This window comes from Musa acuminata, chromosome BXJ3-8 (genome assembly GCF_036884655.1).
Source record: "Musa acuminata AAA Group cultivar baxijiao chromosome BXJ3-8, Cavendish_Baxijiao_AAA, whole genome shotgun sequence".
In the NCBI taxonomy this organism is placed as follows: domain Eukaryota; kingdom Viridiplantae; phylum Streptophyta; class Magnoliopsida; order Zingiberales; family Musaceae; genus Musa; species Musa acuminata.
Window position 1 is genome coordinate 4,135,891 of NC_088356.1, and position 15,049 is coordinate 4,150,939.

The following is a 15,049-nucleotide window of genomic DNA, read 5'->3' on the forward strand; positions in this document are numbered from 1 at the left end:
CCTGTTGCAGATTAATTATCCTTGAGGGCATGGATGTCTTGGTATGGAGTTTCAAGTGGACTGATTTCATATAAAGGATTTTGATGCATGACACTGATTGTTTCATGAAACACTGATTTGGACATCCCCATTTCATGAAACATAATTAATCGCAATCTGCCAAATCCTTTGATCTTTTCACAAATCTATATGGGCCGGCCCACAAATCTATATGGGCCTGAAACGTTAGATCCGGCTGAAACGGGTCCAACCCGGACCCATCGAACCGGACGAGAAACCGGTGTTGAAGGACCAATAACAATGTCCGCGAGCACTGCCGTGGGACTCGATGGTTCTGCTTCCTCGCATCCACCTCGCGAGAGGGAACACGTAGCGGCTTTCTTGTTTCTCAATCCGGGCTTCTTCTCCCCGATCTCCTCGTTCTCCTTCTTTGCAAGGTACTCATCTTAGGGTTCTGATCAACTCCTTGTCGCCCTCAAGGAATCCGACATTTCTTTCCCCGATCGGATTCGGCCTTGTTTTCCGTTTCCGTGTCCAATTGGTTTTCAGCGGAAAGACGTCACGATTCGGGACTGTGACTCTCTCTCTCTCGATAAATTCTTTGTGCTGGATGGATGTCAGATGTGACTATGGTTTCGTGCATCTCTAATTGATTCTCTAAGAGCCTCGTGGTTTGTGTCACGAGCAGTGGGTTTGAGCAAATAGGAGACTGATCGAGCGCCGCTTACCTTCGTCCTCCCCTTTCGCAGTACAAGAGATATGAAGCTCGTCCGCCGCGACCTTGTCCCCAACGGCCCCGGGGGCGTTAATGTCTGTTCGTTTGTTCCTCTCTTATTCTTTCACTAGGGTCTGGAACCCTAGATCTCTTTTAGAAACTGAACTTGGATTTCACCTCTAATATTTTCGCTCTTTGTTACTGGGTTTGCGTCGTCTGCAGCTCGTCCCGGAAGAGGATGATGACATGTGGCACGCGTACAATCTGATTTCTGCAGGAGATACCGTTAAAGCTGCGACCGTCAGGTAATTTTTTCTTTCTTTTCCCTTTTTATTTTGGTTTCTTGGTCCGCTATGTGTAATGAGTATTAAGGATTGCAGCTTATTATTTTCTTGTACTTGTGTCGGTGGCTTGATCCCGTGTTTGCAAGGTTGCCAATTTCTTGTTAAACAGTAGGCTTTTCGTTGATTGTATATGTCAAATTGTTCTTGATGTGATGGGTTTTAGAGAACATTAATTGTTGTGCACCTTGAAATATTAGGTCAATTAGCATTTGAACTTATAACCTCATGCTCCAAGGGCTTACTGATCTACTTCTGTATCATACCATCTCTCATATGATTTGGTTATGCAAATAATGTTCATTCTTAGAAAGCATATTCTGGATTTGCTTGTAACCAACTTTCCACCATGTCACAGGAAGGTCATTCGAGAGATGGGTTCTGGTGAACGCAAGTCTGACCGTGTTAGGTTAAAGCTGGAAATTAAAGTTGAGGTATTATTTGGTTTATCTCTTAATCAAGCATTCAATATATCCTGTTCAAAGCTTATCCTAGATACTGTGCACAAAGTCAGCATGTGGACTGTTGGAAGGTCCCTTGATAGTATTGTGAGTGTTAGGAAAGCAACGGGCGAGTTGATGACCATGATGGTGGAAGAATAAGCAGTTTTGTTGGTTCAATCTGTTGTCCGACATTTTGATTTTGAGGATTATATTTGGCATATGAGGGTGTCATCTCATAATGCATGACATCAGCATATGACGCTTCCAAGTCCATGATCTCCTTGGTTTTGTATTTATTGAATTTTTTTCTTATTTGCTAATTTCTTCTGTATTTGTTGTTTTTTTTGTCAGATAAATCTTTGCATCATTTATCTTCTCTTTTGTATACTCGCTTTTAATTTTCTCATTTCTTCTATAAAGTTCAAGTGATCCATGTTGGTTCCTTTGTTATTTGAGTTTATGAATATTTTCCCTAACTTTGAACATTGTGTTTGAATTCATAGGGCACAGATTATGATAAGGAAGGGTCAGTCTTGCGTATAAGGGGAAAGAATGTCCTCGAGAGCGAACATGTTAAGGTAAACTATCCATAATTTTTGTCTTAGTCACCAGCATTCTGGAGTTGCTAACTTGTTTGTACCATGACAGATCGGACAATTTCATACCTTAGTGATTGAGCCACATAGGCCATTTCTGCTAAAAAAGGTATAATCTGAACTATTACCATCTAAATTTTAGCTAATAATTTCTGCATAAGAATGATTAAAACTACTTGTACCTAGATCTTTCATTCTGTGATATGGTTAAGATTTGAATAACCAGTTAATTTATAATGATCAAATTTTAATTTCTTTTGTTTCCTTTCGTAATCAAATGGGGAAAAGGAAATACAGCAATATTCCTCATGTCATTGCCCTTACTCATCAAAATAAATAGTTTAAGCTTTGTAATGTGTTTGAAATATGACATCTTGTTAACTTAAGCACTGGTTGATGTATGGTTTAAAAAACTGGTCACAACTGCAATGCTCTGGTTGGTTCTTACTTGTCCAATAAAGCATCATTAGTAGAACCATAAGCTTGGTACTGCCTATTACTACTTCTTTATTATTGTTTTGTGTTATACCATGGTTTCATAATAGTCTAACAGGTTGTTGAAACGAGTATTGGCTTGTATTTAAGACCTTGCAACGTAGACTTCAATTACATGTAGCATATTTGGATATTTCAACTAGTTGAATTCTAGTGTAATTAGGGGTTAGGAAGATACCTACCAAGCCAATTATTTGTTTAGACTTGATAGAGTTCAAGGATAAGAATTCTCATGTCTAATAGAGTTGTAGCCTGTTCCTTCTTGTTTCCTTATTTGAGTCAATTGAATAACTATACTTTAGTCCATTTTTCATTTTTTATCTAGGTTGAATTTACAGACTTATTTGTTTCAGTCCAAGAGCCAATTTGTGCGTACTGAATATTTCACTATATTCAGTCATTAACATTATTTCGCCATCTTCCAGGTACTAGTGGGACAAACTTGAATAACCGGAAATTTAGCTGATGTGTCGTTTCTGTTTTTATTACAGAAATGTCCTTGATAAAGTAGGATTAACCACTGGTTACTACACTAGTATTTGTAGGAAGGTAGAGAAGAACGGGTCATAGGACCATTATTTCTCTGTTCTCCAATATTTGTGGACTGGATCAGCGACTGGTCACTACACTATTTGAAGTATAAAATCTCTTTTTTCGATCTTTTGGTAGTGTGAGAAAACTGGCCCGACAACCATAATATTTGTAATAATTAAACATTGGGAAGATCTTTTTTTGAAGCTTTAAATTTTTGTGTTTTACTTTCATATATTAGCTGCTGGTTGTAGAACTACAAAAATGCACATTTTATTTTTAGGTCTAACGACAAAAGAATGTATAAGAATTTATAAATCAATTGACTGTTGAATGTCCATCTCTTTTCTCTCGTCAAGTGAGAATTCAACAACCTTTCCTACTTGTTGGTGGCTATTCACCATTTGTGTGTATTGGTAAAGGCATAAAGCTTTTTGTTGGATGTCAGTTGCCCAGTTGCCATAGCACAATCCTTCTCCTTTCCACTTGACTGTTGACAGAAAGGTTCTAATATTACCTGTAGATAGGTAGAATTAAATAATATAGTAGTCCTTAAATTATTTGAGGGTGTTGCCTCAACAAGTTAAAAGGCAGTGGTATCACCATAGCTGATTCCATAAAGCTACAAATGAAGGCTTTCTTTGATTGTTGTGGGAAGCAGTGATTTAAAAAGCGCTAGGTGCCAAGGTCCAAAAGCGCCTCGCCCAGGCGCTCGCCGGAGCGAAGTGAGGTGCTAAAATATAAAAATATATAATATAATTAATAAATATAATTATTTAAAATTTTAAATAAAAATATGCTATTAAATTAAGAAAATCTAAGATATAAAATCAAAATAATATATTATTAATCTAACAAATACAAATACTATTATTAGTATATTGTTAACAGTATACAGAAGGAGAAGAAGGAAGAGGAGTGTAAGGGGGTGTTGATTGAGAAAAGAGGAAGCGGCAACGACAGCGGGAGTGTAAGGAGGTAGCGGCAGGGGGAGCGGGAGCGGTGAGCAGCGATAATAGCAACAGCAGCGAGCAGCAGCAGCGGCGAGCAACGACAACGACGAGCAGTGGGAGCGACAGCGGCAACGAGCAGGGTTAGGGTTGGGTAGCGATAGCTGATATCAGTGCTTTAGTTGGTTCGATTGAACCAACTAAAGCACCGGAGATCGAACCAGACCTAAAACGCTGGTTCGGTCACCTGGTTTAACCCAGGTGCTCGCCCGAAGCGCCCAGCGCCTGGGCTCGGGCGAGTGCCCAGGCGGCGCCTCTTTGAAGCGCGCCGCCTGGAAGTGAAGCGAGGCGCTCGGGCCTCGCCTCGCCTCGCCCGAGCACCTTTTTAAATCATTGGTGGGAAGTCAGACATAACCATTTTATCTATATGAGTATGTTGTTTCTGTCACCTACCTGTTATTTCTGGAGTTAGAGTCTTGCCATAATAATTAAGAGATGGGAGAAGTATCTTGTCTTGTGAAGTTATATCGATAAAGAATGCGTCCTTTGAGTTAGTGTTGACCATCAAGATAATGTCAATATCTTGACCTTTGCTGTATCACTTTGTATGAAAATAAACTTGTTCATCCTTTTTACATAGGGGATGATTCTGCTTATACTTTGTTTCTTTTTTATTCTTGACAGAGCAGTTGTTTTGGTTTAATAATGTAGGATATTTGGGATTCGGTGGCACTCGATATACTTCACCAAGCATGTGGTATGCTCCCTTTAAATGTATATCTTTCGCAAATAGTTTCAGAACTTTCCACTAATTTGTTGTTTGTCGTGGTTGCTTGCAAAATGTTGATAATCTGGATGTCATTTTAGTCATCCATGAATTGTTTTAAGCATATTACTCTAAATCAGATCATGGAATGTGTATTTACTACTTAGTAAACCATGGATCCTTAAACCTTGTTGTACCTATTCCTTGGTTAACGTTATTGCTTATCAAATTACTTTTGGACATGTAGTTTTAACTTTCTGAATACAAGGCAAGGAAAGGAAAATCATTGTATCTTGGAGTTTGAAAGTAGTGAATTAAGTTTGTTGAAACCTTTACTCATTGTTTATCGTATTTTCTCACATATTGTTGAGACCTTCACCATTACCTTTCCTTCCACCACCATTTCTGGGCACAGAATGTTCACAAAGCATTTCGTTGCCTTGTGAGACTAACTGTTATTTTCTTCTAATCTCTCTTAAACTGCAAGAGTAACTAAGATTCTTAGAAGAACAAATAGTGGTTTATTTCCTGATCTTGTTCATAAGTGATCTTACTTAATCTACTGCTGTTTAAGTCCCATTAGAACTCCTGACAGGTATATGATAGCAATTGTATAAAATAACATTTGGACCAGTACATACCAATCGGTATTCATTAACTTGATGTAGCACCAATTGCATCTCGATACTGCTTGGTATATCAGGCAGTATATGGCTGTTTGTTATCTGGTATCTTATTTTTGTTCCTACCAACAAGTTTTCTATTAATCCCAGACTGGATTTCTGAAAGCTGCTTGTAGCTTACTGAGCACACTGTTTATGCCACTGTAATCTGTGCAGTAATCCATCTTCACATGACCAAACTGATCTTCATCACTATTTTAACATATTGATCAATTCATCAGTTTGTATGATTAATTAATTTGTGATGTGAAGTTTATAATATCCTTATTTTTTTGCCAACATTCTTTAATGTTGAGTTATGGATAAACATCTGCTTGTTAATCCATAATCTAGACTAACATGAACTTCACCTTGTGTTCATCTGGAAATATAGGATTTACATTTGCACTTGATGAACCTCTAATTGATTGATTTCTCAGATACCTATGCTCTGTCTAAAGTGTTTATTAATTCCTTGGAAGGATAAGTATTAGTAAATATTTTTCATCTGGTTTCCCAGTAATTTACACTTAAATGTGTTTGTAATTATTTTTTCCCTTGAAGTTGAGGTGAATATTTTCCTTGTAATTTGATACTCATGGTGAATATGTTTCAGATCCTGCTGCAAGTGCCGACCTAGCTGTTTTTCTTATGCAAGAAGGACTAGCCCACTTGTTCCTCATAGGGAAGAGGTAAGTGATACTAAAAGAGAATGAATTGGTCTTAGGACTTCTGTAAATTAATTATTCAGTTTTGTTACTTAAACCACCAGTCAGAATATTTGTTATGAATACCTAAATGTTAGAAGACAACCTTAATTGCTTTTTTGGCAGAAATTTTATAAGATGTTTTTTTCTGAATTACCTTTTTTGTTCTATTTTGTTGCGATTCATTGTTAGTAATTTGAGATGGATAGTGTTGTTACATGAAGCTTCCTTCCTAGTGGCTCATCCTAAATAAAACTATGTGAGCAATGTTTGAAAAGTCACCATGTATATGTGTTTCTTCTGCAGCTACTAAAGACTTTTGAAAATGCACCGTCAGTATTACTTGTATCCTCATGGTTTTAAGCATTTTGAGTAAGTCCACTGAGGCAGTGTTTTTATTGTAATGAGACTTCGTATGCTTTTGATTTGTTGAAACCATGATCTATTTTGCCGAGGGCTTTTGCAGCCTAGGATTTTTGAGTCCTTGCTTTTTGTATGGCTGCTGGGGATACAAAATGCATTTACTTTTTGTATGATAAGTTGGTACGGGACATTGTCCGAGATTGTCTTAAATAAACAAAAAACCAAAGGAAAGGGAGGAAAATCATTGAATAATTGGTATAAACATTAAATCATGCCTGTGGTTTCTTGGTGTATCCTCATTGAGTTGAGAGAGTTCAAACTTCTTGTTATCCTTCTTTTCCTTTTCTTCCCCTCTTTCTCCTTTGTCATATATCTTGAGGGGGATTTTTCCTCACCCGTTGGGTTGATCATAAATGCAGTGAGCTGTTTGATTGTCATAAATTGTTATTACAGGGACAGTAGGACGAGGATGTTTCATTTAGGTACTATGACATGTGCAAGTAATTATATCTTGGATAAGTTGTGTAAGAATAGTTGTTCTGTATGTTTGTATGATGAAAAATAACATGGGACCTTTTGCTTTGTTATCCTCTTTTTAATAAGTGTGACACCATCAAAGTTGTCAAACAAGAACTGAAAATTCCCATACCTTTCAAGGGGTTACTCGCCATGACATCTAGGAATTTTTATAACTTTGATGGTTCTGAACTTGGCTTAGGTAGACAGTTCTGGCATCTAAAATATATTGGTATGCACCATTTCCGGCATCTGGCTTGGCAGAGTGCCCTCACAATCATGTGTTGGGGGGAACAATAAAATAGAACTTGTAGGTGTTGCAACTAGTATTCACATGGGCTGCAGTATGTTTGATTTTGCACATAGGCTAAAAGTGAAATGCTCAGTGCAAGCAGTACATTGGTGCATGTCTGAGGCATCACTATAATATGATGAAGCTGCATGGGTATTCTTGTCTGTTGTTTGGTCTTTTGCATGTGTGAGGCATCACTATAATGCTTTCTTCTGTACCATTCTTCTAGTTATCCATATTCTTTTTTTTATCCCAAAAAAAGAAATCTGATTCCCAAATTTTTTAGTTAGTAAACCCAATTGACTGCCAGAACAGGACCAATAAGCTAGAGAGTGGAGAGAGACACTAAGTTATTGATGCTTACACCCAAAGCAATAATCCTTTTGCATAGAACCATATCTTCTGATGTCATCATTAGATTCATGTGTTATTACAAGTTAACAGTGTGCTATTGACTAATGTAGATATATGGCCTCTTTCTCTCTCTCTCTGTGCACACGAATTACTCTTGTACCTTTATACCTAACTAACCAGATGATTGATCTCCAAACAGCATAACTACAACTCGAGCTCGAATAGAGACCGCAATTCCTCGTAAGCATGGACCTGCAATTGCTGGTTATGAGTTGGTATGCCGTGTACTATTCAGTATGGTTGTCTGTAATTCGATGTCCATTTGATCAAAATTAAGCAAAATTATCCATTTTGTAGGCTCTCAAGAAGTTTTTCGAGAATGTTCTCCAAGTAAGTTTATTTTGGAAAATATTTTTTTTTGCACTTTTGATATGTGTTCTTAAGCCACAAAAGAGAGAGAATTTCATGTAAAAGTCTAGACATTTAGCTTTTTGGCCTGATAAATTATGCATCTTTTATAGGCTTTTCTGAAGCACATTGACTTTAAAGTTGTTCGATGCGTCGTGATTGCAAGCCCAGGTTTCACAAAGGTCCAATCAACCGACATTTCTAGAAAGAGATTTTTTTACGCAACCTGTTTGTCATATCTGGTTACTTCATAATTCTGTTAAACTTCATTGTTTGTTAGTAATTCCTAGTTCAATTTGGTCTAAATTATATGGTTCTCTTAATAAAAAAAAATGTTATCCTCTTCTGGATTTTTTTTTTTTGGTTGAAAGAAATCGAATGAAAAGATGAGTACAGATGATGGATGTGGTTGTTATATTACATCTTGCTAGTTCTGAAAGTTAATTGGTCACTAAAAAGGAGTTTAATGTGTTCTGCTTTAGTCTCGAGGTTCTTGGACCATCTTATTTGCTATTCTTTAGGTGATATAGTTGCAGAAATTTATTTTTTTGTGGACAAGATCAAAGATCTCATCATTCATTATGCCTTGATTATGATGCTTCAAGGTACATGTTTACCTACTTCATCATGTGGAACAAGTACAATATGGATAAGAAAGGAGAAATAGAAAGTACTTGTTCATTTTCTACTATGATGACGGTAGAAAATCCCGACAAATTCATCATGAGATTAATTATTCCAATAAAAAGTAAACTAGTAGGTACTTATTTACCTCATGAATTAGCCTCTTTATCTATTCTTGCATGATCACTCTTGTGTAGGTCTTAACTAACATTTGGTTAGAGAAGTATTGGACCATTAAGAACCCAATAACTTTTCGTCTAGATGGGTGTTGGTCAGCAATCTTGTATCTCATCAAGTGTTAAGTGGTCATAGAAAGAATGAGTTATTACTTCAATTTTTTTGGCAAAGAATTATTGTGGTTTTCCTTGGTTGTAGACTCCAACAGTAACTGAATCAAATGTGCATGTGGAGCTGGTAACTGTTTTGTAGCATCTTTTGTGTAACTTTTGTATTTGTCAAATTGATGAAATAAGTATTGAGGAGTAGGTTCTCAAGATATCAAACTAACATTACCTCGAAGGATGTTAACTAGCATGTCATCAGGCACAATCATATTCTTCCTCTCTTGAGAGAGGCCATCCTTTGATGTCATTTATGAGCCTCTCGTTGTAGAGCATTATGCGATGAAGCAAATCCTGTCTTTTTTGGAAGTAACTAATAATGAACGAGTACTGTTTTTTTGCTCATGTTATTAGTGAATGTTCAAAAAAATAATTAAACTCAAACCTATTATCTAGGACTTTACAGGAGCTGTATATTCCCATGTAAGTATCAGTTGAGGTCCAATGAGGATTGTTCATGGTAATTTAGACTAGAATTGGCCCATATGGATCGAGGTCTTATCATACCTTGATATCTTATTACACACAAGTACATTCAACCAAGGTATACAGTTTCGAATGATACCGCCCTGTACGGGCGGTACATATTGGTCCGACAGTAAATCGGTACGCGGACCGCTCGCTATCAGGCGGTATATATATAGAAGCGACGTCGCCCCGCCTGGGGAGAAGAGAGGCGACGTTGCACATTGTTTTTTAAAATTATATATATATATATATATATATATATATATATCGTATCGCTTGGTATACAATATCGTCCCGTACCATACCAAGAGAAGATCGAAACTCCGGTACAGTATGATATTTCAATCCTTGCACTCAACTGATTCCATAACGAGTGAGATGTGGGATTGTGCCAATGGAGATGGAAGTAGTGTTCATGATAAGTTAAAAATATTATAAGATGTTACCAATCCATTGGAACCAAGGCTTGACGCAAACATGTGTTGGGGATAGTCTAGATTATTTAATCATTTAAAGTAGTTGAATCGTGTATCTCTGATTTTCTACGTTTCCTTTTGACTATTGCAAAAGTGAGTATTTTATGTTTGGAGTGTGTGTTCAATGGTTAATGTCAATTCTATAAACAAATTCATTTTTAGTGTTTGAAAATTAGTACTGTTATTCAATCTTTGTAGTTTGTACCAATTTTGTCATTAATATATGTACACTCCAACTCTTGTTGTTGACTGCATTGCAGGATCAGTTCCGTGACTATTTACTTTTAGAAGCAGAAAGAAGAGAGCTAAGACCAATAATAGAGAACAAATCACGCCTAATTCTTGCTCATTCGAACTCTGGATATAAGTGAGTTCCTAATTCTGTCAGCTAGCCTATTATTTATTAGAGTTAACAGATGTTTGAATTGTTTACAGCAATTACGTTGATTTCTTGAATTATTTCATGAGTTCTTATTTTTATTCAGGATTAGTTTTCAAGTTTGTGGCATTAGGCTTTTCTGAGAATGTAAGCTAGCTTTTAACCTGGCATGTTAATCTGTTCTTAGTGGAGGCATCATCTTTGCTTTGTAATTGGAGTCATTTGATGCCCATATAAGCAACTTTTCTCAAAATAGCTTGTGCATAATTTTTTTATTACTTTTTTAAGTATCATTTATATGATAGTTCACTTCGCATGGAAACTTACAAACAATAGACCATATAATTGTCTAACAACTGGTTAAACCTTTACTAAATCGCACATACCGTACCACATATGGTTGTTTCCATTATATTTTTGTTTGATAGGCCTTTAGTGATTCTAAATTTGGAAAGATTGAATGATAAACAGAATTCAGAAACAAGCATGCAACAGAACATGCTAGATGGATTCAATGGGAGCATTATGAACCAGCACTATGCCTGAGTTGAAACAGGAATAGTAGTGACATTCACAGAGCCAGTATGTCCTCCCCTTAGATTGGGCTGCTGGAGCTGGTTTAGGGGTACAATTGGTCTTGAGGCAAGCAATTAATCTCTGCATTTGTGAAGGCCCCACAATGCATGTACTCAACATACTCTGATTGATCAAGGAAAGGAACACTAGGCCGTACAACCCTGTTGACAAACTTGTAGCAAGCAACCATAATCTATTGATGCTGATCAGAAGAACAAGTGAAGGCTTCGCATGTGGTGCATCATGGACCAGCTTGAGATGTAACCTTTCCTTGCAAGCTTAGCAAATAATTTGTCTTTGTCCTTCATTGTCCTCAACACAAATTCAATCTTCAATTGTTGCAATCTCCAGCTCTTTCTTCTTCTGTCTCTCTGTTTCTTGGGTATTGATAAACCCATCTAGGGTCTTTGTGCTATTAATCACTAGACATAAGAGCTGTAGTATTGCCAATGAAAAATTGGATAAGAGCTGCTCCTGCATTGTAGTATGTTATTGGTAAGTATTTGGAGTCAAAACTGAGCTGAAGGCTTTTGAGGTTGATACTTTGAGTCCTACAGTGAGTGTAGAGATTGACCATTCACCACCAATGGGCATTGTCCTCATATAGCAACTCATCTTTTTAGAACCGTTGCAGTGCAACATAATGTCCAGGGAAACCTGGGTCACTTGTTGGACGTAGTCCATTTCAGATTTCATATTTAGATCAAATGCCATTTTCATTTGTGTAATTTCAGAGTTGTCAAAACTGAATGATTCTTATCCAAGTGAGAACTAGAAGATTATAGTCGACGTCAATTCAAAATGTAGAGATTGACATTTTAAAGAAGTCAGAGAATTGCATTTTTTTTTTTCAACAATATTTACATCATCATAAGTTGTAGAATTTCTCAGGTAGCAAATTGTCAACATTTAAGTACAATTGCCTTTCAGGATCTGGTATAGCTTTATTCTTAATTCAAATAAATGATGCTGGATAGAATTGTCATCATTTCAATGCCCTAGTGTAACTATTGCTTCCTTCAACTCTTAAATAAACTATTTTGGATATTACTTGGTACCTTTACTTATTTTTTTCACCTTTCTGGAGCAGACACAGTTTGAAGGAGGTGTTGGATGCCCCAACCGTAATGTCTTTGATAAAAGACACAAAAGCTGCGCAGGAGGTAATAATGTGTAGAGAACTAGTACTATTTTTTTTTCACTCTCTCTATTTTCCTGATAAGTGCGCTGTGGTTTTTCAATAAAATTTTCATATTTTTCTTCTTTGAATCTTTTATCGAATATTTTTAATCTTTCAGGTCCGTGCTTTGAAAGACTTCTTCACTATGCTTTCAAATGTAAGCTTGCCCACTTGACTTATTGCTAGCATGGATATAAATCACTTATTGAAGAATGTCTCTATAGCTACAGGATCAAGGAACAAGGGCTACACAATGGCCTTACAAGGTCTTCAATCATGGAGGGTTTTCCTGTAGATGAACACAATGTTGTCCTTAAAAACTAAGATTTAAAGGAGAAATATTGAGCATCTAACATGATAATTTCTGCTAAATATGTGATTAAAGTGTCTATATTTACATGCAGAGTAATTCTATTTATAATCATGCCTTTGACATCCTGATTATGTGGACAAATATTATGCTAAATTTCTAAGCTCAGTAACATGCTTTCTTAATGCTGCTTGCCCTAAATTATAGTTTGATGTTTGTTTTTGGAAGATTATGAAATAACAAGTATATTCAGGATACGGCACGCGCTTGTTATGGGCCAAAGCATGTTGAGGTTGCACATGAGCGGATGGCCATCCAAACTCTTCTGATCACAGATGGCCTTTTTAGGTAAAATTTATTTTCTTTACTCAGTTTACCATTATCCATTGGGACATTATTTCTTGTTGTTATTGGTATTGTTTATCATTATCAACTATTTGTTGGAGTCAATATCATGTCGGCAATCTATTGATATAGAATTTTATTGGTATTGTTTATCATTATCAACTATTTGTTGGAGTCAGTGTCATGTCGACAATCTATCTATATAGAATTTTATTGGTATTGTTTATCATTATCAACTATTCATTGGAGTCAATGTCATGTCGACAATCTATCGATATAGATTTTTTGTATTATGTAAATTATGATGATCTAAAATCTATCACATTACATGCATATGATTATTAAATTTATGAAATAATCATTTGATACTGGGCCTTGTCAACTGTTAAGCTAAATAGTGACTTTTTGACAAGCTAATTAAGCAGATATGTGCAGAGCAAGGCAAGATTATTGTTGGGAAAATATTTAAACTATCATCTTTATTAACCATATTTGATAAAAGAATAATATTGTCTTACCTGAGTAAAGAAGTTAAGTTTTTAAATTACTTGCGTTGTCACTCAGAGACAAGCTTGAAGGTTATCAGGTAATTAGTGACTACTCATTTCATCTAAATTTACTGTATGTCCTATAGATGTCAAAGTTTCAGTGGCTTCATTTGGAGTAGTTAGTGTAGCATCACTTTTTTGTGTCATTGACCTTGTTGTGTCGACTGCCAGCTATATAACTTGTTCTATCATGCTGACCCAATCATATCGATGGCATCAAATAGACGAAAAAGTTATAGAAATATGGAAACAGAAAGGGTAAGGACTGACCTCTTCTCATGAGGGTTTATGCTAGCGGCTGATTCCCAGCTTTTATATTGGTTGGAATTGAGGGAGGTTAGAGATCGAGTCTTGGTTCTGCTTTTGCGCCATGACTTGAGGCAGGAGAGGATTGGCTCAGCTCATGTTTGCAATGAGATGAATTGAGGAAGTTGAGGGGTTCAGGTTTATGTTCAGTATGATATATAACATTAAAAATGTGATATATAACATTAAAAATGCTCTTGAGAACGGGGCTGGCTAAAGTGTTTAGGCATTGGGCCAATATTCAATGTAGTAAATTGTCATATCATATATGTTTATACTCTAGAATAGATCCTACCTAGACCATTGAAGAAGAGATTGCAGGATTTGAATTTGAATCACCTCTGTGGATCGGTCATAAATGAACAATATGTTAGATGGAACAAAACATAATAATCAGGTCCTTGAGTGCTTAGGGAACAGAGGAAATAAATAATCAATGGTGATGAAATATATTTAGTAGGCAATTCGATTTGTTTCCCTCTTATTTGATAGTTATTTGAACTTCTATTTTATGTTACTGTATATTGAGTTTGAGATTGCTCAATGTGTTGTATATTTCTTGCTAAAGGTACATCTATATAATTTTTTGTTCTCCAGAAATTCTGACATTGCGACGAGGCAAAAGTATGTTAAGTTTGTCGAATCAGTCAAGGATTCAGGTGGCACCGTACATATTTTTTCTTCAATGCATGTATCTGGAGAACGTGAGTAATGATCTTTGTGGATATATGGGCTTTTATTTTTTCTGTGCCATATTTCTTCTCTTTTATAAATAGCACTTCATTACATCATTCATCATTTTTGGGCTCATGCAGAACTGGCACAGTTGACGGGAGTTGCAGCTATACTGCGCTTCCCCTTGCCAGACTTGGAGGACATCGAGATGTGAGAGAGGAGCTCCTCGAGAGCATTTTGTTCCAAGGCCGCTCATGTACCAAGGATGCTTCAATTTCCATCAGCTTTCTGCCATAGATTTGCTATTGAACACAGTGGAATCCAAGGTGTATTATTTATTCACCTGATGTATAGGGATGCTGTATTGCCAATGACTAGCTATATAATGTAATGTTTAATTATACAAGCTTAATCATAACCGTGCGGCTTTCTTGATGCATCATTTGGTGGTGATGTTTAAGCTATAAAAAATAGCTGCTTGATCGTGTAAAGAAGAGCTAATCAGTAATTCTTGAGTGTAATTTTTGTTGGACTTTTCAGTTACTTCTCATGAATCCTCTCATTGCCTCTCTTGTCACATTCTTTTTTTTTTCTTTCACACGATGATAATATCATCCGGAGTCAAATAAATAAATATTTTTTTTATTTTATATAAATTATAAATATTTATTATAATTTATTT

The 15,049-nt window shown here is 36.2% G+C and overlaps 1 protein-coding gene across 2 annotated transcripts; it reads left to right on the forward strand.

Moving 5' to 3' along the window:
• Positions 1–300: 300 nt before the first annotated feature.
• LOC135646157 (protein PELOTA 1-like) lies at positions 301–14,806 on the forward strand. Of its 2 annotated transcripts, none has more exons than XM_065165371.1 (17): positions 301–437; positions 689–810; positions 938–1,020; positions 1,415–1,490; positions 2,003–2,077; positions 2,148–2,204; positions 4,783–4,828; positions 6,116–6,191; positions 7,931–8,006; positions 8,089–8,121; positions 8,253–8,321; positions 10,309–10,415; positions 12,094–12,166; positions 12,302–12,340; positions 12,747–12,841; positions 14,290–14,396; positions 14,508–14,806. In XM_065165371.1, exons 2-17 carry the CDS (start codon positions 760–762, stop codon positions 14,579–14,581), a joined length of 1,137 nt encoding a protein of 378 aa, XP_065021443.1. In that variant the 5' UTR covers positions 301–437; positions 689–759; the 3' UTR covers positions 14,582–14,806. The 2 variants fall into 2 exon arrangements, with proteins under 2 accessions (XP_065021443.1, XP_065021445.1); XM_065165373.1 differs by having other exon boundaries at positions 325–437; positions 750–810.
• The last annotated feature ends 243 nt before the right edge of the window (positions 14,807–15,049 follow it).